The 27,898-nt window shown below is 33.2% G+C and overlaps 1 protein-coding gene across 1 annotated transcript in view; it reads right to left on the bottom strand.

Moving 5' to 3' along the window:
* Positions 1-1,693: 1,693 nt before the first annotated feature.
* The window catches only part of LOC127699186 (B-cell lymphoma/leukemia 11A-like), a 58,258-nt gene continuing 32,053 nt past the window's right edge, over positions 1,694-27,898 (bottom strand). The window contains exon 3 of the mRNA XM_052202940.1: positions 1,694-9,555. Within this exon, the coding sequence (XP_052058900.1) occupies positions 7,202-9,555 (2,354 nt within the window). The 3' untranslated portion in view covers positions 1,694-7,201. The remainder of the gene's footprint in view (positions 9,556-27,898) is intronic.

Genomic DNA, 27,898 nt, shown 5'->3' with positions numbered 1-27,898 from the left:
ACATGTGGAGCAGGATCTGATTACCCTTTTGGAGCACCTGAGACCACCCCGTTTTTGGTGGGGTTCCTGTTGCTTAGTCTTCAGTTTTCTATGTTGTGTCTTCTGTTGTATTATTTGTCTGTCTTTTTATTTATGACCATGGCGTTGTCAGTTTGTTTTCGATCTATGAGTTTGACTGTCCCTCTGGTATCTTTCGTCCCTCTCCCATAACACGTGGAATCTTCTGGAACTCTATGAAAGCAATACGACTAAATCAAAATGTCCCTCATTTCTAGTGGCAATCTCACTTATTACTATCACAAAATTTGTAGAAAGTACCAACTAATCAGCTTCTGATAGCTAGATATTGTTTTTACACAAGGTACCTCCGGCTAGCCCATTTCGAATTGATTACTAGTAACTAGTATGCCAAACCTTCAATAACAACTGAGTTAACAAGTTTAATGGTACGTGTTTTACTGAATCTTGATTCGGTCCATCTTTCTAGATTCTTTTGATATCTTTTAAACGGCATTGTATGGTGTGTCTACATTTTTTTTGTCATTTTTTATTGGCATTATAGGATTTCCATCTTTCGGGGAATATATCAAATCTATCTATTTCTTATAGTCATGGATCTCCATGCGGTAATGAATGCTTTAAATTATATGTCTACAATTTATTCTAGCTTTTTTTTTATGGATATTAACTAAGTTTCACGTGTGCTAAAACACCAATAAAATAGCAACCATCAATGAAGTCTCCAAAATAGTTAACAAACCTCCTAACAACCTAGGTTGTGTGCTCCTACTGACCGATGCTTTCTTATCGAAATTCTTTTTTGAAGGATTTTGTATCATATGGTTTTGGTTTTGAAGACTCATCGTACGAGTGATATGTTAGGTTTGACAACAGTAATCTGTACGTGTAATCTGTACGTGTAATACACAATGCCAGGACTTCTTCGTAACATCTACGTATTGGACATGTTCCATAGTGGAAAGAAATTGCTGCCATATATGCATTTTTGCATATTTGTAACCCACATTGCTATCGAACCTAACGAGTCGAGACAGGTGTTTGCAAACGCAATAAATATTAACTGCTCTGGTCAATGACCTATGTATATCATGTTCCATTAGATTTTTGTGTCTTTTGTCTTTGTCAAACGTGGTGTCTGTCCAATATTGAAATGAACGCTATTATTTGTATCTTGTCCTTTATGTACATGTAACATCTTCTGCTGGACGTTAGTCAGCAAATAATTAATGGATAACGAATCCTTATATTAATAAGTAGTACGCACATATTTTGTAATAATGATAATTCATACAGTCGATTCTTTAAGGTTATTCAAAGCAGTCTAAAAAATGATGGACGAAATAAATATAAAGTTACAAAAATTCGAATTTAAGAAAACAATTTGGCATTCATTATTGTTTTTTTTTTATATATTTTCCAGGAAATCGTAATTCAATTTTCTCGATATATTTTCTGGAAATTACCACAAGTATATAAAACCAAGCTAGCTTAGCGTTAATCAACTATAAGACGGTATAGTTACAATAAGACAAATAAAATGCAACCACTGTTCGCTTCCTGTTACTATTCATCATTTTAACAAAAATTGTATTATGCACTGCAAACACGGAAATAACATTCAGATAAGTGTAAAAGTGATTCTTACACATCTTGAATAAAATAAAAGAAGAAAGAGGAAGAAGAAATGTTTTATTTAAGTGTACTTTGTACTGTCATACGGACAATCACATTATAAATACATGAAGCTGTAGTTCTAAATGACTCCTAGTACATTGAATGTACAAAAATATCTGTAAACAAAGGCACATAAACAATGCTATCTGTTCTTGTATCTGCTCGTTGCCTCTTTTTCTTATTTTCACTAGTTGCCTTTTTTATGAGTTGTCATCCCTGTTAAGCAGGTATGTTTTCGGTAACAACGGAAAAAGATATACGAATTTTGTTTTTAGTATTTATCATATCGTTTAACAATTTAAGTATCATACATTTTGGTTGCTGAAATCGATATTAATAAAGATTAGAAAAAAAAATGAAACCGCTCAAAAGGGTAATTATATGTTCTATGTTAAGATCCAATAGATTGAGAGGCAACATTATTGTATCGATGATAAAAGTTAAGCCAGTTCCTAAATGTGCTTTTTTTAGAAGTTCTGAAAATAAGACGCTAATAGCAATTTTTGTTTCAAATAAAATCTTTTGAAAATGTTATTCTCTCTTATAGATCTTCGAACAATGTCGACAAGTTATCATTTCAAATAGACTTTTGCCTAAATATGTATAGTTTGTCGAAAAAAGATATATTCTTAACCTAGAGGCTCTAAAGAGCCTGTGTCGCTCACCTTGGTCTATGTGAATATTAAATAAAGGACGCAGATGGATTCATGACAAAATTGTGTTTTGGTGATGGTGATGTGTTTGTACATCTTAATTTACTGAACATTTTTCCTGCTTACAATTATCTCTATCTATAATTAACTTGGCCCAGTAGTTTCAGAGGAGAAGATTTTTGTAAAAGATTACTAAGATTTACGAAAAAATGGTTAAAAATTGACTATAAAGGGCAATAACTCCTAAAGGGGTCAACTGACAATTTCGGTCATGTTGACTTATTTGTAGATCTTACTTTGCCGACATTTATTGTTTTTTACAGTTTATCTCTATCTATAATAATATTCAAGATAATAACCAAAAACAGCAAAATTACCTTAAAATTACCAATTCAGGGGCAGCAACCCAACAACGAGTTGTCCGATTCATCTGAAAATTTCAGGGCAGATAGATCTTGACCTGATAAACAATTTTACTTCATGTCAGATTTGCTTTAAATGCTTTGGTTTTTGAGTTAAAAGCCAAAAACTGAATTTTACCTCTATGTTCTATTTTTAGCCGTGGCGGCCATCTTGGTTGGTTGACCAGGTCACGCCACACATTTTTAAAACTAGATAACCAAATGATGATTGTGGCCAAGTTTGGTTTAATTTGGCCACGTAGTTTCAGAGGAGAAGATTTTTGTAAAAGATTACTAAGATTTACGAAAAATTGTTAAAAATTGAATATAAAGGGCAATAACTCCTAAACGGGTCAACTGACCATTTCAGTCATGTTGACTTATTTGTTAATCTTACTTTGCTGAACATTATTGCTGTTTACAGTTTATCTCTATCTATAATAATATTCAAGATAATAACCAAAAACAGCAAAATTTCCTTAAAATTACCAATTCAGGGGCAGCAACCCAATAACAGGTTGTCCGATTCATCTGAAAATTTCAGGGCAGATAGATCTTGACCTGATAAACAATTTTACTTCATGTCAGATTTGCTCTAAATGCTTTGGTTTTTGAGTTATAAGCCAAAAACTGCATTTTACCCCTATGTTTTATTTTTAGCTGTGGCCGCCATCTTGGTTGGTTGGCCGGGTCACGCCACACATTTTTTAAACTAGATACCCCAATGATGATTGTGGCCAAGTTTGGTTTAGTTTGGCCCAGTTGTTTCAGAGGAGAAGATTTTTGTAAAAGATAACTAAGATTTACGAAAAATGGTTAAAAATTGACTATAAAGGGCAATTACTCCTAAAGGGGTCAACTGACAATTTCGGTTATATTGACTTATTTGTAAATCTTACTTTGCTGAACATTATTGCTGTTTACAGTTTATCTCTATCTATAATAATATTCAAGATAATAACCAAAAACAGCAAAATTTCCTTAAAATTACCAATTCAGGGGCAGCAACCCAATAACAGGTTGTCCGATTCATCTGAAAATTTCAGGGCAGATAGATCTTGACCTGATGAACAATTTTACCCCATGTCAGATTTGCTCTTAATGCTTTGGTTTTTGAGTTATAAGCTAAAAACTGCATTTTACCCCTATGTTCTATTTTTAGCCGTGGCGGCCATCTTGGTTGGTTGACCAGGTCACGCCACACATTTTTAAAACTAGATACCCCAATGATGAATGTGGCCAAGTTTGGTTAAATTTGGCCCAGTAGTTTCAGAGGAGAAGATTTTTGTAAAAGTTTACGGACGACGGACGACGGACGACGGACGCAGGACGACGGACGACGGACGCAAAGTGATGAGAAAAGCTCACTTGACCTTTCAGGTCAGGTGAGCTAAAAAATGAATAAGATTGTATTATCAGGATTAAAAGATTCATTGTGGAGTAATGTATATTATTAAAAATAAAACCACTTTGGACTTAAAAAATAAATATAGAATTGATATAAGATTCGGTTTTGTAGCCTTATTTCGGAATAAATAATATTAAAACAAATTTAAAATTGTTTAAAAATAAGTAATCATGCGTCTAATTCATTTTGAAGAATACAAACAGATTTAGCACTACAACATTTTCATTATTAGATACATATTATTCTTTTTATCATAAATTCTTGTTAATCATTTATTTTTTTATGAAGATGTACCATCAACTATGATAAAATCAAATTACATTTCCTATTGATTTAAATTTATGAAGCACCTGATATTTTTCTAAACGATTTCAGCAGAACAAGAACAGAAAACAATGTTCTCTACTGAATGTGTAATACAATGAAACAAATGGTTAGAATTTTGTTCGCAATTATGAGAATACATAAGCAATCACAGTAAAAAATGAGACACAAAAATAACTATCAGAATTTAAAAATCATGATTATGGCACAGATAACTGACCAGAGTCTTGCTGTTGAACAACCCTAAAAGAGATCTAAAAACACAAGAAGCACTGATCACCGGGAAAACTAAATGTGACAAAATATGGCCCTAATTAAAAACAAATGTGTCCACTGGAAAATAGTTAAGCACTAATATGTCAAACAAAATAATTAAAAATTTTCAGTGGAAAATGTAAAAATGCAAAATACAGCACTTAAAATGAACAAAAGAAATAATGGGAAGACAAAATATGTACAAATATATGGCATAATATTGAAAATAAATATAAGCTAAGACCCTGGTCATATGGCTATTTTAAAATGCAGCACTGTTTGCAATATAGAAATTCAGAAAAAATATGCACCAAAATTATACCTATATATAAACTGAACCCTCGTAACGCAAATATGGCACGCTTATGGCAGAAACTGCCCTGATATTAAGGGTGAAAGACATTAACAATAACAAACACATAAAAGGACAGACTAACAACATAACTGGTGAATTATGGGATATCATACAATAATGAAAAAGTTATGGTTACAAACTTGAACATAATTCCCCTGATACAACAAACTGCTGCTTATAACAAATAGAATTATCTACTATGAAGTTTGCTGTGATTTAGTTCTATATCATATTGATCTTAAAATATACACAATTAACGAAAGTGTGAATATTGATGATCAACAATTTGTCATTTTAACACAACTACCATATAATCAAATATATAAATAAAGTAAATTTGCAATTAGGTGTTACTAAGCATGTTTAAACTATCAATATTCCAAAGGAATTTTAGCATGGATAATTTTTTTTCTCAAGAAAGTAATTAAACCCTGGACAGCTAAGAAAAGTGACATGTGAAGATCAATATTTCATTTCAGTTTGTTTTGAACTTGACTTGCTGCATTGAGTGTGCTTTTACGATGTTCCAAACACTCCTGGTATTTTCTAGGAGTTTTCTCGTTCTACATTTTCCTTTCGTAATTTTGCATAAAGAGTTATATTTAAAAAAAAATCATCGTTTTGATAACTGATATTTTGCACATCTGACCTTATTAAAACACATTTCTGGACAAAATTCATATGCAATAAACGAAATCAAGTTCACTTACATAAAAAAAAACTACCCGAATGTGATGTTGTAACGCCATGGGTAGATTTAAGCACACTATTGCACCAAAATGAGTCAAGTCCCTAGTTGTTAGACTGCCTGGGAAACAGTAATGTGATGAGGGTATACATAATATATAAAACTCTCTAACATCTAAATCTAACAATGAAAACTTTATACAAACACTTCAATGTAGTATCGCCCTTCTTGACAAAAAAAAAAAAAAAACAAAAACAAAAACAAATTGCACTGTTGTATTGTTTTCTCCAAATTTTAACCAGTTGAATTTGTTGGTCGTACAACATGTAAAATTCTGCTTGGCAGGATCTATTTTAGGCACTATTATTACAATTATTTTTCTGCTGCCTTAAGCTTTTCTGTTGCAGTGTGCATATTTCTATACCTCCAATAAATTTAAATATTTCTTTACATCACATATCAAAACAGGTTTCATTTATATAGATTTCCCAATTGTTCCATTAAAAGTTGATACTATAAAAGTTTTATATGAAACTCACAGTGTAACAAAATTACTCCTAGCATGTTTTCCCTTTGCATTTAAATAAATAACTTGCTGCTTTCTTTAAATAACATGACGTCATCATCAGATGAATATAAACATAATATGGCACATATTTTATAAAAAGACTTATTGTCACAAAAGATGACCTAAGACATAGGCACAAATATGCTTCTAGAATAATTTCAAGTTTTAATGAAACAGTTAAGACATTGAAACCTTTGGTGTAATATTCTCCCTGATTGAAAGCCCTGATCATTTCCGTCTGTTTGATGTTGTACTGAAGCCACATTCCAAAAAAACAAATAAACAAATATATAAATCAACACACAGTGTGATATTACTCTCAAATTTCGATGATATATTTTTACTACTCCTCTTTAAAGTCTAAAGACTGACAATTATTTTTACAGAATTAAAAATCACCAAAATCAATGTCTGCCATTTTAGTTGCTGCTTCTTTGAAGCAATGTTGCTATTGATAATCTCAAAATATATGCTTTAAAAGCCCCAGTAATGTGCATCTATCTATTCAAATATAAAAAAAATATGACACGTATACAATGCAAGAAGGGGTAAGCACCATCTAAAGATACACGTCATGGGGTACAAATTCCCTCCTAAACACACCCCATCTCAACAATCAACATCTATATACAAATTAACAAATCTACAATATCTAAAGTTTGTCTGCCCCAAACTACAACAATCGTGTGGATCTATGACGATAAATGATGATGAAGATGACGTCACCGGTTAATGGTGCCAGCAAGTCTTTACACAACAGCGAATAGTTGGGCAGACTATGAAGATGAGTATTTTGTGCTGTTTACAATAAAGGTGTCAAATAAATAACAAAAATATTGAGCAAACCATAGCAGTCATATAGTAGGGGTAACATTAACCGAATCGAATAAACCAGATTCCTTTTTGAAAGCTGCAGCCATTTTAGCCGAATCAAATGGGCTAGTTGGTACTTTGGCTGAATCAAACATACTCGTGGCAACGCTGGCTGACTCGTATAAACTCTTCGAGGAGTTCACGGAATCGAATATACTAGTGGAGGAGTTGGGAGAACCATAAGCGTTCTTTGTTAAGCTATTTGATTCGTATATACTCGTTGGTGTGTTTGCCGAATTTGAAGGAGCATTGCTTGAATCAGATTCTGAATCTTGAATCATCCTGGCAGTATCTGACTGAGACTGAGAATCAGAGTCTGGTATCATCTTCATTTGTCCATTGCCGACACATTTTCGCATATGCTTTTCAAGAGTACTGGCAACTGAGAATGGCATGCTACAGAATTTGCAACGGTATACATCTTTTCCAATCCGACCATGCGTCCTCATATGCCTTGTTAATTTACTTGACTGTGCACATGCATAACTGCACAGTGCACACTTATAAGGTTTCTCTCCCGTATGTGAGCGTCTGTGAACGGTGAGATTGCTGCAGTTTCTGAAAATTTTCCCACAATATTCGCAAGTGTCATTTCTTCTAGATTCCTTTCGGGGCAAAGGGGAACTATTAGCCGAAGATAGATTGTCTACAGACTTTTGAGTGTTGTAAGTCTTCAAGGCACTCTCAACCGTAGACACAGGATTGAATCCATTATTGTGGTTAGGGTCGAAAGGGTATCCCGGTATAAGATGTGGATAAATCTCTGGTGGTGGATTAGCGACCGGCATTCTCCAAAGGGATTGTTGCAATGATGAAAACATGTCAAAGTTGAACATAGGAGTAGGTGCTGCCTCATGAGGTTCGCTTTTTATATGTTTGGCTTGTCTATTTTCACTATTTGCTTGTTTATCAATGCCGTTGCCTTGGTTAGTTTCAGGTTCTGATTTGATATCTTCCTTACTGGATATGCTGCCATTTCTGCTGCCGTTGTCATTCTGTTCTTTACCAGACTCTGGATTCTCTTTTGAAAAGTTTTCTTCTATGGCTTGTTTCAAAGCATCTTTGTATGTCGGAATCCCCGTCAAACCTGTATTTTCCATCACTTCTTTGAGCAATGACGATTTGTCCTGAATTGAGTTAATTGCTAAACCACCATTACGTGAATGAGTCGGTACAAAGTTTGGGATAAAAAGATCAGGCTTTTTTTCTAGATTGTTATTGGACAGTTTTCGACTCTCTTCTTCTTCCATCATCTCGGATTCATCCATCTCTTCTTCATCCTCCTCCATTTCTTCCTCTTCTTCCTCATCTTCATCCTCATCGTCCATGAATTTTTTACTTCCTTCTGGTGTGCTATCACCTGAACCATGATTGCCTCCGTCTGAGGAGTTAGAGATCTGTGACATCATTGGGGATTTATTCATGTGCGTTTTCATGTGCCTTTTTAACTTACTTTGCTGAGTGCAGGCATGTGGACAGAGAGGACATTTGAACGGTTTCTCACCAGTGTGGGACCTTCGATGTACGATCAGATTGCTCTGGAAACGGAAAGATTTTCCGCAGAATTCACAAGATTTTAATTTGCTAGGTGGTGTTAAACTATCTGGACGCTGTGCTCTTTCAGGTTCCACTTGATGAGGAGAGGACTGCTGTGGTGTAAGAGGTGAAAATAAAGTCGTTGTCGTTGTGCTGGCCTGCGAGAAAGGAGGTGTGTGCTTCCGAATGGGCGGGGATGCAGAAGTTGTTCCAGTGATGATGTCTCTTGATGCCAACTCTCGCAATCTTTGTGAATAAAATGATTCAAGAGTTTTGTTGTCGAATCCCATAGGACGAGGCGTCCTGTCAAACAAATGAGGAAATGGTGGCGAGGGACCATCAAAATGTGGAAAATTTAGCAATCCGAGATGACGAGGTTCGCTAGTAATAAAATCTGGACCTGGTGGACGGCTGAATTGTAGACTCGGAGAAAGAGGAGGTCTATCAAATGGAAAGCGGAACATGAATGGATTCGGAGAATGGTGTGATGTAATGGTTGCGTCACCACTGCCGACTGAGCTTCCCGCTGATGGAGGTGTTCGGTGATGATCACGATGTATAGATAAATGTTGATCACGAATGTCGTCGTGCAGTTTATGGGGTTGTGACAACTGTGGAGAACGTTTAGAATCGTGAAGATCTTTCATCACAGCATCAATTGTTTTGCTAACCGGCAAAGATTCAATCAATGGTGGAGTGTAATATATTTTCATGCCATGTTCTCTCTGAGCATGTTGAAGGAGGGACCATGCCGATTCATGAGTGGCTTTGCAGGATTCGCATACAAACTTCGTTGGCTCTGAAATGGAAAATATGTTCCGTTAGACATAAAAAAAAAATTAATCAAAATAGAAAAGTCATTAAGCTAGCTTCTATTCAATACGTTTTAAGGTTATACATTCCATAAATTAATTGGTTACGACAAAAGCCATATCACAGTCCAAACGAGTAAATATTAAATTCAACGCCATTTGTCTCCATTTAATTTTCAAACAGAAAAATATAAACCTATTTTGGAAATGTTAATTTTCATTATTTGTTTAACTCATTGTAAATTTATCATGTTTTTATGTCAAATGGAATTTATAGATTTAAATTAACTAACATATATCTATCTTTTCATTGTCATTGACCAAAATGTCAATTGAATATTTTACAAATGTACAAATGAGTCATACGTTTTAAATTGTGGTCCTGAAAACGATACATTGTTTATAATGACCTTACTTGCACAAGGTAGAAAGAAATTCAATATTATTTATTTGATCAGCAGACTGGGCAAACAGTAGACCAAGCTTGATATTGTGTAAAAGTTTTTGATCGATTCAGGTAGGTTTATCGCGACGCTTGGTTAATACCTTTTATGTAATAGAGCAAATTGACCAGACATTATTAAATATGCATGGGGATCTGGAGGGAAAAGTTTAATTTTTTCTACTTTAATGAATATATTCGTATTATGAATTCATCGTGCCTCAAAGTAAAATGAGTAACAATTGACTACTTTAAATAATACTCTCCCTATAAATAACAAAAATAGTGGAAACAAGTTAATGAGACAGCAAACTAAAAACACAACAAAAACTGAAAATAACTCTATCAACTTCTTAGATAAAAACTTCTCTTCAAATTTTGAAACTGTATAAAAGAGGCTAAATTTCGGTGTGTTATGACATAGTTTAAAATGGCCGTCAATAAAATCGTCACAATAATGTCTAATACACCATCCATCCACAACATTTCTAATAAACTACATTGAAAGAAAATTTTGAAGTCCTCATAAGTCCCATAGATCGGGATTATGAACGACCATTTTCAGATTTTTACATGTTCGTTGTAATCGACGGGCAAGCAGTATACAGGGAAAATATCTATTTTCTAATAGATGGTGTGATTATCATCAAACATTGGTGTGTATTTATTTTATATATACGCTTTATGCATCTCAAATAAAAACGTGTGTCAAACAACAGGAAGCGAGACATATGTACAACAGACTTCATTCAGAAAAGTGACCAAGAAGAAAGATGTTGAATTTCCCGCAGACTACCCCGCAGTCAGCTGAATCCATCCATGACCACAAACCAGACATGTCGTTTGATCTACATATAAAAACCTTTAAATGTTTGATAAGATTTTAACATATACATCATCAACACCAGTCAAATCAATATATTATACTGAAACCTTTATGTGTTAATTGCATAAAATAAGATTGGCTGCAATTATCACGTAACAGGTCCACGTATCAACACCAGTCATACGGAACATTCATTTTTCTGCATGATATATAATATTAATGGCTCCTAATGCATGTATCTTTTACTAAATCAGGACATTTTCACTGTGTTTATGGATATAACCTGAAGGGAGAAACCAAATGGAGTGGGTCTTTTATCCAAACAGATATTAATATTGGCTTTGTTGGACTGGAAAACATACTAAAAAACGAACAAAGATTTTAAGTCAAAAAGCGTCAATCTGAAGTTTACAATTGGAAAAGCTTTTGAAAATAATATTAATTGATTGTAACAAATCCAACAATGGTCGAAATTAAAAAAGAAAATATGTATGTATAATTATACGTTATCGGACAGTGAATGCCAGCTTGCTGGATTGTATTACGCCACTGACACTCAATAACAAAGCACTCAAGTCCAAGACGTCTTCAATCTCCAAACAAATACGGAACAAAAGATTGACCCTTTTCACTCTGAATGGTGACCTATTATGAAAATGGCTTTGATATCAATTGAAGAAAAAAATTTGCAAATGAATGAGTGATATAATCCAAGGGGTGACAACAGTCGTTAGGGGGTGCATAATGCCAGGAGCATGTTATTGTGTAACAAACAACGACAGCTGTCGGACACACTACATTATTAACCAGGCCTATTTTACATACTGGCAGCTGGTACTGGACAAAAAAAATAGCCATGAATATTATTAAAACCCTAATCAGAATCGTATTTCATTCTTCGTGGTGTCAAAATTATGTTTTCAATTACACAAAAGTTGTTTTCAGAGAAGTAAAGAGGTTGACTTAAATGACAAAGGAACTACACATGTATTGAAGGAAGATCCTGGGAAGATCATTTTCAGGTAGACTAATTGTGGTGACAGTAATCCGCTACACTTGGACCTAATATGGCATGACTCTGGGAAAACTATTACACAATACCCCATCACATATCTTTTCCAGAATCTATTTGGTCTCCAGCTACTATGACCCTAAATACTATTACAATTCTGGGTTTAAATTTAAAATATTGAGAACAATATTGGCCAGTTGATGATCTATGAGGTCTCAATAAAATCTACATAGATCAATAAAATGTAAATTTACTTCAATGATATATATATATATAATTGCCGGTTTTATCCAACGCAATCATAGGTTTTAACGTTGTTTTCAATTTAGACTTGTTCATATATATTTATAGAGATAGATAAATAAGTGTAAATATTGTTCCTAATATTTGTTCCCTCGAAAATCAGCAAGCAGACATAACAAGAGAAACTGGTGAAGCCTTTAGGAAAACTAGAGAGGCGCTAAGAGAAAACTGGCGAAATAAGCTATTTTTCACAAAATGTTGATTGACAAATCGCTATGTTATATAATAAGTAGTTGTTTCTATCTAATTTTTTGGAAGATATAGTAATAAGGTAAAAATAAATTCATCAAATATACCAGACTTAAATTTGAGTACGACAGACGCGCGTTTCGTCTACAAAAGACTTACCAGTGACGCTCGAATCTTATATAACAGTTAGAAAGGCCAAATAAAAAACAAAGTAGAATAGCATTGAGGACCTAAAATTCCGGAAGGTTTTGCCAAAAAAGATAAGAAAAAAAAAGACATAGAAACAAATGCAAATGCCTGGAGAAAAAGCATTTTTCTATCCTCAATATATGTTCAGTCTAGGTGGCCGAGTGGTCTAGAGCGCAGGACACAGTGCAGGCGGTGTTGTCTCGATATCCCAATAGCATGAGTTCCCGGCGAGGGAAGAACAAAAATTTGCTTCTGCAAATTTGAAGATTTAACATTGTTGTGCTGATATTTAGAGTAGTTATGTATATAAACAATAATATATATTGGAGTTCCTGAAAGTCTCCCAACTCAACACGTCATCACAATAAAAACTTTATAAAACTGTATTATGAGATATATTGTCATATAAAGATATTTATAGAGTTTGCCGGGAGAGTACGGTCACCGACCTACCTGTCTATGGCGTGATTGACCAACTTAGATAAATATATATGACCATTGGGCTGTACAAAGTTAACTTGTTAATAGATAAAAGTAATTGGAAAGTAGTATCAAAGCAAAAATAAATACAGTGTTATTTAAAATTGCTGGTGCGTTGTAATTGCTCTAACATAATATATTCAATCTATGAACATAAATGTATATTTAATATCATACAAAACGTCATTTACATTTTCCCCCTCTAACATATGCCCCTACTTTTCTGGACTTCATCCAACATACGGTCAATAACCGACACTGCCAGGTCACTCAGTTAAATGACCACGAAGATAGATAACCCATATGTTTGTTAATTGAGTCCCAGGGTAATTATGATTATTTGACTTAATCAGACGTAATGTATAAACAAGGTGATGCTTTCATAGAGGGTCCATAGGAATGATACTGCACAAGGGGAAAATATGTTCGATGTTTATGCAAGAAAAGCCAGAAATTATGACACAATTGTTATCATTTTAAACAAAACAAATTCAGAAGTGCCTGCTGCACCTTCAAAGCTTGCTTTCTATCTAATTCGAACAAACCTTATCAACACTAGGCAAGACAGATAGTAATATGAATAGGTTGCAGGGATTTCCGATGTGATAATGTGACAAAAATTAAACAAGAGATGCAGAAGAAATAATTTTAAAAACAAATCCTGTGAAATGTATACTGGATATAAAAAATATTTGGAAACCAGTAGTTATGTCATCAAAAGTTGAAAGCACAATGATCATCACATAATTTTGAATTGATTGTTACAGCATGTGCAGTAGAACATCCAATATCCTTAAAAGATGTAAAAATTAAAAGATTGTTGATGTTAAAAAATAAAAAGCAGACATGTCAATTCAACAAAATATATAACCATCTAAGTAAATGGATAAACGCAAAGAGTAACGACAGTCCCAACGATTGTCGCCGATTCATAACCGGATTGACTTGACTAACTATACTTAAGCTGTAACAACGTCCTTATTTTCTACGGTATTGAACAATGCAGTACATTGAAAGAGGCGAAAAATAATACTTCATCATTTCATAAAAATAAGAATGACCTAACTGATGGACATTTATGTCGGTTAGTCCATTTCTTTATCAGAACAATTAAATGTCAAGAAATGGGTTAAGTGGTCAACTAATCTACAGCGACACGGGTCAACATAACTTTTGTCTGGCATCTTGTTTGTTGATTTAACTTAAGCTCTGAACTCGGACAAATCAAACAGGAAGTAGCCACCTAGGCTTCGGTGTCCTGGAATGACTTGTCTCAAATGACAAGAGATGAAATGATATATGTAATAACAAATGTGAAACATAACACACTTAACTGGAATGTATCGCCTGCAAGGACAAACATTAAAGATCAAATATATTATTCATTAACCAAATGTAATTTATGACATTACAAAACTAGTTAACATTTCAATATTAGACCTTCAGACGATATGGCGATTAAAGCAAATCAAACAAGGCATGTTTATTTGTTTTTTATATTTTTTTGTTGTTGGTGTATTTCATTCCATAACCTCAAGACGTTAAGCCCGGATACCTGTACCATCAACGCCTACATGCAGTTAAAGCATATAATGACGTAATGTACACGGAAGGAATACAGGTGTGCATAAATGGACAAACAATATATATATACAGGTAATTCAACACTTGACACTCAGTACAAAATTCCTTTCGTGTTATGTTAATAGTGTTTAGCCATTGGCTACTGTTCAGACAATATACATGGATCGCTATAGCGACAGACAACCTTGGCTAGTTTTAAATTCACTAGGTCAACAATTGGTAACTGAAGTTTTAAATATGTAAATCATATCATCAAAATCAATATAAAGTATAATATTGCATACATGTATATATGGTTGTCCACGAACAGTTAAATAATAATGCGTAGAAAATGGCTCAATACTATACAAATTAAAAATCATACATATGTTATTTTCATTTAATAAGATGTTTTCTTCACCATAGGACATGCTTAAAGACGTATCAGAGGTAGCAACGCTAAGAACAGCTGTGTCCGAGCGATCGATATAAGCTGCATGACCCACAATGTATAATCACATGATGCAATTTACAAATTTATGATCCAACTTAAAGCTTCCATTCTGACCTTCAATGACCCCGCGGCATAAACGCCTTCCACAGCAGATTAACTGGATGTAAACGACTTTTACATCAACCTCATTTTTCACGACTCCATTAAAGCCTATTAAAACTTTGGCAGAAAAATACACATTAAGTTGACATGTGGATATCAGGGACAATGATTACACAATATTGACTTATATGCTTGCTAATTCAACATGCCCAATAATGTGTGTACACACCCCGGGAAGAAGGCTTTTATTGCACGCATCTATAACAATTAACCGAAATAGACAAGTGTTAAAATTCATCTACAAATCTGTATTTGTCCAAACTATTTAAAAAAGTAAATTGATAGAAGTATAAATCACTGCTTTTAAAGTGACCGTAAATCTTGTCTCTACAGGTTCTACGTTCCGTTATTTATGGCAAAATGTGTTGATATTTTTCTGCTTCTTTCTAATGAAAGTTGCACTCAATAAAAGTTTTATTTATGCGGATTTCTGTTCGAATTTATCAAAAGATCAACAGCTTCGTTTAATTTAAGCACCCAGAGTGAAGTTCTCTACTCGTCAAATGGTTTCTTCTTCCTTTATGGCATTGAAAGCCTTTATCATTTTACATCATAAAATGAAACCATTGTGATGTTACAAGTAGCTATAAAATAAAGAGATAATTCGGTATATACAATTAGTGGTTTGCTTTCTTGGTGTTGCAGATGACAGGATTACGTAATGTGCATGCTTAAAACAGTGTCACACCAACGGCTTCTCAGGGTCAGTACTCCAGAGTTACTAAATCAATACTGTGGCAATTACGCATGCGTAGTGCCAAGTCCATGCTGGATAATTATTACCACATCTTTCTTCATTAGTGCCTGGACGTGATCAATGGGTAAACTACGTTATATAATACTGAAATACACAAATAGCCAAAAGCAGAATATCTAATTACAGCATTCTGTGCGCTTGTTAAACTTAAAATTTCTCCATTAATCAAAAATAACAGGAAGGTCATTTCGAAAATTCAAATTAAATCAGCAAATAAAAATTACAGAAAATGTCTTCCCTTAGATGCATGAAAAGTTGCTGCTTAAATAATATGAGTCCTTGTAACGAAGAACCGTTACACACAATTTTATTTTAAATTGTATAGTGAGAAGAGGCATTAAAACAACTAAACTGATATCATTAGCAGACTCCTCCAGATTCTGCTGTTACTAATTGGTAGATTACATCCAGGGCAAGAAATGGCTATTTGTTGCACAACTTGTGTGAAATATTCGGTAACAGGTGCACCAACAATACCGCACATTCTGTCTGGGGCGATTCCTATTTTTGTCAATCAGATAAAATACATTTTTCACGAAGATAAACCTCTCATCAGAACGTGAATGTTTTTAAGTTAACATTGCGTAAAAATACAGAAGTGATAACTCAAAAAATATCAATTCTACTCTAAATCTAAGACATTACATCCTTACATAATTACTGACAAAAACTAGTAATTTCTCAACGCCGATTGTATATAAAAAATACGAGAATGATAATTTGGTACACAATGGAAGTAACATGCTGATAATTTATTTGACAAGCGCTCCTGATGTTAATTTGGCATATCTTTGACTACTTTTAACATCCATATAACAATGGAAAGCACTTATGTTCCAACAAAAGACAGAATAACATATAACAGCATCCATTAAACTCAATATTACAATATACGAATATGTGTATGTTACGAATGTTTGTTGTAAAAAAAAATTCCTCTCAAAATTTAATCTACGGAATGTAAACGACATCAAAAATAAAGGCTTATAATTTGGTATGATTGACGCGCGTTTCGTCTATATAAGACTAATCAGTGGCAGCCGAATCAAAACAGTTAGAAGGGCAAATCAAAAACAAAGCTGAAAGCATGGTAAACCAAAATATTTTCTGAAAATTCTCACTAATATGGCCAAGGCCATTTATGTCTGGTGGTAAAACATCTTTGTGTTTTGAATTATTCAAAATATATATACAGGAAATGACCTATCGTTGAAATTTAATGTCAATACGGAAGTGTCGACTCCTTGGTTGGTGAAACCCTCGAGGACAAAACATGCACCAAAAGTGGCTGTAAGAAATTCATTAAAGATATCTAGCTTATAATTTGCTACTTTGGACGTGGCGTGCATATCGTTTAAATAAAATCGATAAGTGGCGCTCGATTCGTTATATTTGAAGAAATAGGAGTTAAAGGCAGATACAAGATTGTTTCTGTTATATCCAATTAAAACGTTTTTATCGTTAAAACTGAAAATCACACTTTGAAGACCGTATCGTATTTTGGATCTGCTTACCCTTCCGGAGTACCGAAATCCCCCCCTTGTTTGAGGACATCTTCCGTTGTCTTTCAAGTTTTGACATGGAAATGTCAGTTTTTGTTCTTTCACGTTTTGAATGTCCCCTTGGCATATTCCAACTCTTTTTTAAGGCATTGCATATGTCAATAACAAAACGATACGATTGAGATTCCTAGTTTTTGAAATTTACGCAACAGCTCTTAATTTTTGTGTTTCTACAAAAACAATTGCAACATACAATCAGAAATAAAATATTTGCTACACGGGAAAAAATATTTGCTACAACACAAAGGAAAATTTCAACGACAAAAAAGAATGAAACGTTGAACACGACTGGGAGTATATTCAAGAAAGCCTTGACAGTGTACCATATGAGAGAACATAATCATTTTCAATTCAAAGAAAACAATTCCTCAGATATCATAGTAACTTTCATCAAAGTAGACATAACAACTCTACGATAAAAGCTCGGCATCAAATATACGAACAGAGAAGACCATCTTATGTCACTTTAATCCAAAACCTTTATTAATTTTGTCATCTCATAAACCGATCCCCGTTTCTCAGATCAACTGCTGTGCTCGAAGCTGTTGTAGTTCAAATTTCATTTTGTTATTACATTTGGACGAAGTTGTAGGTCATACATATTGACACTAGAATCTTCAGGTGATTATAAACATTGTCATTCGATATCACATGACGATATTTTTAATGCATATTGAAGCAAAACTCCTCAGGAATCGCCGAAGAAGTTCGAGATTAATTTCAACAATTTTGCTCACGATATTGCCTTATCTGGCTCAAAAAAATCTTTGAAATACTAGATATGAAAAATCCACAAGGGATCATTAGAATATGGACATTAAATATCCTACACTCTATCTAATAGAAACACTGGTATGAAGCGCGTTTATTACTATCTCAAATTAAGTTATACCCATACACGCTGCAGTTATTACGTCTAATGATAGCAATATTTCATGACAGTTGATTCAAAATTGAGTGTAATAGGTCATCAAAGAATTGAAAGGACATATGCTCCAAGATACGACATGAAAATATGGAAATCAAAATTCCAGGAAACAAACCAATAAACCTCTTTCTCTTGGTAAATCCAAGATTTTTGCTGAAAAATATATTATGTCAAGTAAATAAGAGCATGCCCATATCAAGGATATTTGAAATGGACATAACCATGACACAACTTTTTAAAATGACTTCGTGTCAGAATTGATTACGATTCATCATGTTTTTAGGAAATTTATGCAATTCGTAACAGTAAATAATTCATCTTTAAATTGTACAATTTGTTCACGCTTTAATGATGAATATGACAGTTTAATTGTCCGATCTTTAAATTATCAAATTCATCAATCTTTTTCTTGGCGTCTGAATATTTCAATACTAATTTAAATAAGTTGTGGTTAAAATAAACATGAAACAACAGTTTGTATGGTCAAAAAGTTATGAAAACTAGTATATTTCAAACCAGAAAATGCTTGAAAAAGAGTCCAATGTCGAAGAGATTTTCAATTTGCATGAACTAACAAAAAGGATATTTATAGAACAAGACATTCCAAGCTCCTGTCACAGTACAAGAAACTTTTCAAAATGACGAATTGGTTCAAATGACTAAATATTTTTCTGAACATCCAACCCTTTGCAAGAAGGCCGTGTAGAATACTATTAAAGTATTAATCCCCATACTTTTGATAATTGATTTTAAGCACTTTCATATATATTGTTGAAGATGTAACAAACATCTTTTCACTTTGATATAAAACTGCTGACTGAAACTTCTTTCAACAATGGATGATTATATTCATCCATCAGAATTTCATCAAGACCAAGTTTACGTATGCCTTTCATTAATATCAACAGCCTAATACATGTTGCCACACGAAGGTAAATTAAATTTTGAATCTCTGATGGAACAATGCTGGAATTTCAAGGACAGTCATCAGATATAAAAGTCAGAGAAATTAGCAGCCTTCGAGGGATTATTGACACGCCAGATTCATTTGTACAGGAAATTACAAATCTTAAAACAGCATTTGGTCACTTGTTCTATAAAAAAAATATTTATAAAACATCATAAAAAAGAGGCCTAAGATACCAAAGGGATATTCAAACTATTAAGCCAAAGACAAAATGACAAGGCTATGGCAAAACAAAAGGGTAAGCAGATCCTTCACATCATGATTCGACACCTTTTAAATATCCATATATTAACTTTTAACTTTTGGTAATGAAAATTAATAATATTTTTTAAAGAAACCTCTATGAGAAGTATCGAAGTATCCCATTCATTTTTAAGCATGCATTGTTGATGATAATATAGATTCTGAGCTACGTACGATGTTTTGAAAGTGTTTTATGGAAAACAATATTTCAATATAACAGTTACTCGAAACAATCCTTGGATGTTCCAGGAAGCGCTGTGATTAATGAACTTGCAGAACTATCCTCCTATATTTCGACCAAACTAAGTCAAACAGAATCTTAATCTGCTTCAATCATGACATGAATATATTCAATTGAATGTACAATTTTCTGAATTTACATTTCCAACTTCTTTCTTTGCAACTCAAATTTCTTCAACTTTGCACTTTATTTTTTAAAAAATTGCAGATCATCAATACCTAAAACAATCAATGCATTTGTGCAACCATAACCGATTTTTAAACAAACCAAAATGTAGAAGTGACAATCTGTTTGATTAGAATAAAATTCAATTTGCATGTCATGAAGATCTCTTGGAAATTAAATTTACTTAACATCAAGAAATATTCAGTGACAGTTAGATCTGGACGACAAATCACATTAGAGATTCTCCACAGTAATCCAAAAGTATGTAACAAACCATTTGCACAAAACATTAATTGCACACTTAAAGCTTTCTTATAAAACGAATGTTTTAGAAATGTTATTCTTAATGCATCATATATTTTTTTTTTCAAATTTCAGTTCAAAAGATAAAGCCAAATCGTCTTCACCACTAACTACAAAAACTTAAGGAATTAAGATCTTAGTTCTTTCTCATTTTTTAAAATAATAAGCGGCAAAGATTTTGGCTAGAAACACTATTTGTTTATCGTTTACATGTGCATATGCCTTACTTGTCCTCTAGCTCTGTGTATGCCAGAACTGAAAACGACAACATGATTACACAATAAATAATCTAATGTAGCCATGTTATAATTTTGATCACAGAAATATTTTGATATCTTTTTATGAGACTGAAATAAATGGAAATTTGGTAGAATTCAATAAGGCGAATACCTATGGAACCGAATAAATGACAATATTGCTTAAATGCTGATTTCCTTGCGCGTAATGTTTTGAAGTATTGTATTCATCGGGTTCGTCCGAAACCATAAGATAGAGAAGCATCAATCACAAAACGTCATGTAAACAAACAGCCAAAACTTTCTGATATCAACTTTTGCCTCATCATCTACGTAAGACTCCTCAGTGGTGCTCAAATCTAAACAGTTGGGTGGCCAAGATCTGTAAAAAGTCGGGGAGCATTAAAAAAATCAAATCCGGCAAACGACATCTATGACTGCGGGTAAAAAAAACACAAGTTTTTTTAATAACTAAATTTTCAAGAAATATCAATGATATCTTATGTCAGCACAGGAGCACTGACTTCTAGGTTGGAGTTTTCATGTCAGGACAGGAGCATTAACTTCTAGGCATTTCGACAGAGAGTACTCGGACGGACGGACGGACGAACGAACGGACGGACGCACAGACCAGGAAACATAATGCCCCTACTTCTATCGTAGTAAAAATCAAAATCAATCAACGTTTTGTTTCTGGGGCAAAAAAATAACACTTGACTATAACTCTACGATAGCAAGGATGAACTAAAGTCTTTCCAACAGGGAGTACAAAAATGTTGCAAAACACAACAATGTTTTGGTGACAGAATCAAGATATGACTTTCCATTTTCACCCATTCATAAATTACTTCCCTTTGAATTATTCAGTAAATCGATGGATTTGTGTGACTAACCACTGAATTAGCAGGATTTCCATCTATTCGGAAGCCAGGAATACTTTAACAGAAGACCTCTCTCCATATAACAAGTTGACTATAAACTGATAGATCTGACAAAATATGTTAAATTACATCTGTAATCAGCATGTAGAAATATTATTTTTAACTCACGAGGAAGTTGTGTAATCGATAAAAAAAAATAATGTTTGCCTCTGGTCACTCTGGCAAACTGTCGGTCAACGCACTCTCAAGCATCTGTCAATGTCGGATATCATTGATAGTTTTCCTGTTCACTAAAGATACGTAAATGCTCCTACTACGGGTACTTTCTATTTTGTAGTTACAATTTGTTTGTATTGAGTCTTCAATGTGCAATCATTTAAAAACAAACAAAAACATTGACTTGGAACAGAAAAGATTGTTAACAGAAAATAACGAAAATGTTGAAATTCAAAGGACCAATGAAGACCATTCCGACGACCCCCATTGCATTTGTGTACTAAATAATTATCTAACCGTAAAGAGGTGTCCCGATATTTAGAATGTTTTGTTTATCCTTTTTTTTTACTGCTCTCAACTAGTAAATAATTTGTCTCTATGAAATCTATTTACCATCAATATTCTACCTTCTGTCTATTTTCCTTGTTAACAGCTGAATCATTTGACCTTATTATGTTTATAGTAATATCGGTTATACCGACAAACCGTTACAGTTATTCCGGTCGTCCAAAAACAAAACACAGCACGAATTCAAACAAACATGAAAATTTATTGGCGACACCTTATTAGCAGGAAGAGTCAAATTTAAACAGCGGTCTTTTGGCTTTAGATTATATCCAATACCTACACAGAAAATCTACTTAAATGCATCGGTCGGGTGACATGTAACTTCCACACTGCTGGCATCTTTCAAATTATGCAATTAATTTCTAAAGAGCAAATTTCATGTAATCAAAAATTGCCTTTAAAGACTCGAACCATGGACGATTATTGACAAGTATACAACAACAAGACTTCCGCCATCGGGAAAAATTCATTTTTACACAGCAATTGATTAATACCGCTAGCAACCAATGTTGCAATTATTACTTTATTTCTTGAAGTCCAATATGAATTTTTAATTTGTAGTGAAAAAAATCCCATCGTAATCCGATTTTCTCAGTGTTTGATTTCATGTTGTTTCTAATAGCAATATATGTACTAAGGTCATACTTGTAGTAGGTCACTACATATGCATATGATGAGTATGAAAATGATCTTGGTGTACATCAAAGTTCGTAACTCTAGTGAAAATATGACGTATTGATTAAAACAACTGAAAAAGTGGATTGAACAAAAATCATAAAATGAGCATTTCAGATTTTTGACAAACATAACTTTGCCTTATTTTCATTTATTCTGATATCAAAAGCTCGTATTAAATCTATATAATCCTCAACTGTTTGTTATAAGTTCACTGAATTTTGATGAACGTCAATACTAAAAATAAAAAACCAGAATCTGAATCTTTTGGATACACCAGGCCCCTTTTTAACCGTACGTTGAGTAAAAAAGTTAAAATCTCTTGGGGACACTTACGGGATACATTTTAAAGAATAGAGGGTAAAGGGAGTATACATAACAAAGAAACTAATAACTGTGATATCCCGGATGTCTGTATCTCATTATAGTGTATATTATAGTGTGTTTCTATAGTTTAATTTTTATTAATCTTGCATACTGGACGAGTTTCCCACACCCTACCCTTTATATGAAACTGTGACTATCATACCGATCTCAGTTTGTAATGTTAGGTCAGATCTTTTAAATTATTTGAGGTTCGTAGGCATGTATACAAAGGTGAATAAGGGTTTATCCGTGACCGAAATGCGTTGACAAATTTTTGTGCCGGACAATCGAGCTCAGTGTTTGAAAATCGTACTTTTCCTATGTAGCTCGACTAAAATAATTAGGTATAGACAGTATCTTACTGACAAATCTTGTGATACTGTTACTCATGACAACATCAAACGGAAACGATCTCAATTAATCATACGAATTGCGCATGCTGACAAATTTTCTCTCATCAGTGATGCCCGACACCAAAGTCGTTTGGAAATATTTTTTCTTCTAGTATTTAAAACGCTATAACACAAAGATGTTACAGGTGGCGTTTAGACCCGACGTCCTTACAGTGAATATATCACCCGTCAATTGAACGGCGTTTCCTTAAATGACGTTTGGTGGTTTACAACCGTGTATCCTCAATTAAAAAAAACTACAACATTGTCACATTTCAAAGAATTAACTTTCCGTACTTTTAACACGATTTTGCAATGTTGATATTGCCATCACGCCGTCTTGATATATCGGAACCTACATCAGGAAAAAGAAATTTGACTGGTCTAATTTTGAAAGAGTAAATGACCAAGCTCTTATCTAACTAAACAGGTTTGAACTTATCTCGCACTGTACATAAGGTAAAAGTAACAATTTTACCAGTCTTGAACGAATATAACTGTACTTCATTGACATATTGTAGACATACAAAGTCCTAGTGGGATATAATAGGAATGTAAATCAAAAGGACAATGACCCAAAATTATTTGCACAGAAATTTACACAATTAATAAGACATCTCAAAAACAAACGTCGGACTAAGGTCCTCTAAAACGGAAGGACAAACAGGTCCTCTCCACTACTTGTGCTCGGTAACAACCGCAGAGCAACAGTCAGACTGGGACATAATATACGTTATAAACGGTCCCAGAGTAAAAGAATGAAAGCAAGCAAAATTCTTCCGATCTTGACTATCTTTGCACTCTGATGAAAAAGATCTTCGAAGAAGGAAATTTCCAAGGTGAAATGTTTAATAGATTAAAGCCAGGTCCAAAAACGTGAAAGACTCGCGTTATAGAAATGTTTTCCTTGAAGATTGTTTAACCTTCTATTACTTTTAGAAGGATCACTTCCAATTAACCATAAAAAAAATATAAGGTCACTTCATGACTTTGTTTCCTTTTTCATTATTTAGTCAAATTTACCAGAATAATATTTAAATTTTAATGTGGAAATTCAAAAGTTGCAAACGGGTGTATAATGTGTTCACCCAGAAGCCTTTGAGTGGAAGTCAGTAAAAATTATGTGTATCAAACGTTATAAAAAAAATGATGAATCCACCTTAGCTACCACAACCGGAAGCTAGTATGATTATGTAACACCATATGTTACATGTCCCTTCACTTATCACTTTCTATCATCAACAACTTCAGATCATAGGCATTAACAAAGAGCTTCTCCATCCTGCGGATGCCAAAATAATGGTTGATGCTTGCCTTATCTGTTAAATGAAAAGCGTGAAATAAATCTTCATGCATTCCAATGGACTGAAAGAAAGCAGAAGATGATAATGCATGTATATCACTCAAAATGAAATGACCTTTCTTATTTTTAATACAGGATATGCATGGATACAACTCACATCATTAGCACAAAAAGAATTTTGTCAACACAAAAAAGAATTTCGCCAAAAGAAATAAGACTTATTTTATTATGATGTTATCTGTTACGTCTGTCGACAGTGAACCACTCATGTAACGGGTTTCCATGTTCATATGTAGAACTAGTGCACTATGACATTTGTCACAGCTGGCCAGAAAAGATCAATCAATTAATGAATTAAACATTAGTATGTACATTTGTTTCAAGCCAACACACCAACTTTTACACCTGATCATATTGTTAAAATGCAAGAAACGTTTACTGTGTGCAAGTAGGTAAAAAATTTGGAGAAGCTAATGTCCAAGATACTGAAGGGGCTATGTTACATTTTAAAACCAGGACAAACTAATAAAAAACGAAAAAAAAATACACGTAGATAATATATGAGCAGTATGAACTAATTTTGATATCAGATCCTTCAGAATGTAATGTCAAGAAATTTGAATGCATTTTTTTTTTCAAAATATGTTGAAGAAATCCATCAAAATCTTACAAATTCTATTGTGGGGGGAAATGAAACATGGAAAATTCGAAAAGTTGTGAATATAATAATCAGAAGGGAGAAACAAAAAGAAACTAGATGGTTATTTCAGAATGAAGCAACGAGTTTGTAAAAATAAGGTAAAAGGCTTTATCAAAAGAATCAAAATCAGATCATACTTTAAAGAAAATGATTTGGCTTTCGCAGTTTTTTGCAGTACCATGTATTGAATCCCGAAGGGATGTAGCCTTCTTTCCATAAAGAACAGTTAAAGATGTGTTGTCTTATCCTTTTCCTCTGAAGTATTGGAAATTTGTCTTTCTGAACACTCCTCAGTTATATAAGTTTCTTTACTGACCCATGGAAATGGTCCTCAGTCTTTTTTTACAAATTTGTAAAATTATCGCATGTACACCACATTTTAAAATAACTTTGGATGTTTTACACACAGAAAGACTTTTACAAAAAACTGTTTTTTTCTACATCACATTGATTCTATTTATTATGCTTGGTTCATACATCAGTAAATAGGACTTAATGACACGGTTTTTTCACAGTATCATGTCATGATGGTCCCAATACAGATTAATTGTTCTACACCAAAGCTGCACTACCTTGGGCAAAATGACCTTTCTTTTCCTGTTCTGTTTTAGTCCTACTGGTTTGTATGCTTTTCTTCTTCAGTAAATGTCCTAAGTCAGGAATATGACAGTTGGTCTCCATTCTTTCAATTGGTTGATATTGTCGAGCGTTTGTTTTTTTATGTTTTATGGACCTCAACCCTTTTTTAATTTACATTGGAGTTTGGTATTTTTGTTAATACTTTTTTTTTCATATTTGGTGTTTAAAGCTTCTCAAACTTTATTCCAAAAAACATATGCAGTGCACAAAAAATCTGTCTCATACCATTTTTAGTACTCATGTGCTAGAACAAAAAACTGCCAAGGTCAAGGGAGTAAAAATAAAATAAAAATAGATGTAACAAAACAACAAAAGAAAGAAGGCATATATTTTGTTTAAATTCAATATTAAGTAAGACTTTAGACAATCAAACCAATTCATCAGCCTACAATTTTATAACATAAGATTAATTGAATGATAGATTCGATGAACACATTTCTTGTTTCTTAATCTGACTATGGAAAAAACTTCTGCTTATTTTAACTCTCTTGTAACTCACAAATAGGTTGTATCAGAATTTTATCTTAAAAGGATAAACAAAAAAATAGGTTGATGTACATGACATAACATTGGAAAAACTATGATTTTACAATTTAGTAGATTTATATTATAGAAATGGCACTTTTTATTGTTGTTCTTCATCTTAATAAACTGGTAGTTTCCAATGTAAGCCTGTAAGTCACAGATCAACTTAAGCCTGGTATCTTTGATGTGCTTTTATGACTGTCAAATACAATACATATTATTGAATATGACTTATGCAGATTCATATGTCTTTTGGAACATTAGACATATACCTTGTCAATACAATTGATAATAAATATAATCAAAATGTGCATTCACCATACGAAAGTTTGTGAAACAGACTATGCTCCAACTTAACATGCATCTGTTAATTGAAGAGGGAATGATCACTGAAGACAATTATTAGTAGATTATTGAAAATGAAACTGAGAATTATTAGTAGATGAAGGATTTGTAACTGAAGGAACTAATTAGTAGATCAGGAACAGTTAATTGATGCTAAAGTCATAATTTATTGAGTGTTCTCTAAACTCAACCTTCCTTACTTATATGTATACTGTAGGTAGGTAAATCTTTTATTTTACAAAACTATGTTGTGGTTAAGAGATGATGAGATAAACAGTTATATAAGTAATACCTCTCATCAATGTGTTTAGAAGTCAATTTAACAGAGCTTAACAAGACTGAGACTGCTTAGTGAACAATATAGAGAATATATGAAAAAAAAAATTTTCTGCACAAATTTGAGACTGGAATTGTATACGTAGCAGTTTTTCTGGATAGGCTAAGTTTAGGGAAAAAAACAATACTTTAATTGATGACTAAATATTAGTAGATAAGGAGAATAGGTAACTGAACAATACTTTGATTGATAACTAGATATTAGTAGATCAGGAGAATAGGTAACTGAACAAGATGAAGTAACTTACTAACTACTCTGTCCTATACAAGTCTGCATAACAATTCTATTTTGAAGAACTACTTTTCTTATAAAAACATAATTATCTCCGTTAATTTTATGACATATCAACTAATAAAGAACCTAACTGATGTAATTAGCTAGCAACTGCAGATTTGTTTTGTCATTATGAGTAACCTGGAACCCTTCTGTTGATGTCATTGTGTTGATTATATTTTAATTATTTCAGAGAATACACTCATCATACAGATGTTTTATTATGTAACTAAAAACAGGTGAAGATGTGTTTTAATGCATGGAGTTCCAAAATCATACTAAAAGTAATCTGATAGTCCAAGAACTAC

The sequence above is a fragment of the Mytilus californianus genome, unplaced genomic scaffold (genome assembly GCF_021869535.1).
Source record: "Mytilus californianus isolate M0D057914Y unplaced genomic scaffold, xbMytCali1.0.p SCAF_4, whole genome shotgun sequence".
Lineage (NCBI taxonomy): Eukaryota > Metazoa > Mollusca > Bivalvia > Mytilida > Mytilidae > Mytilus > Mytilus californianus.
The sequence above is the reverse complement of the archived record's forward strand: the minus strand, read 5'-3'. Positions and strand labels throughout refer to the sequence as shown.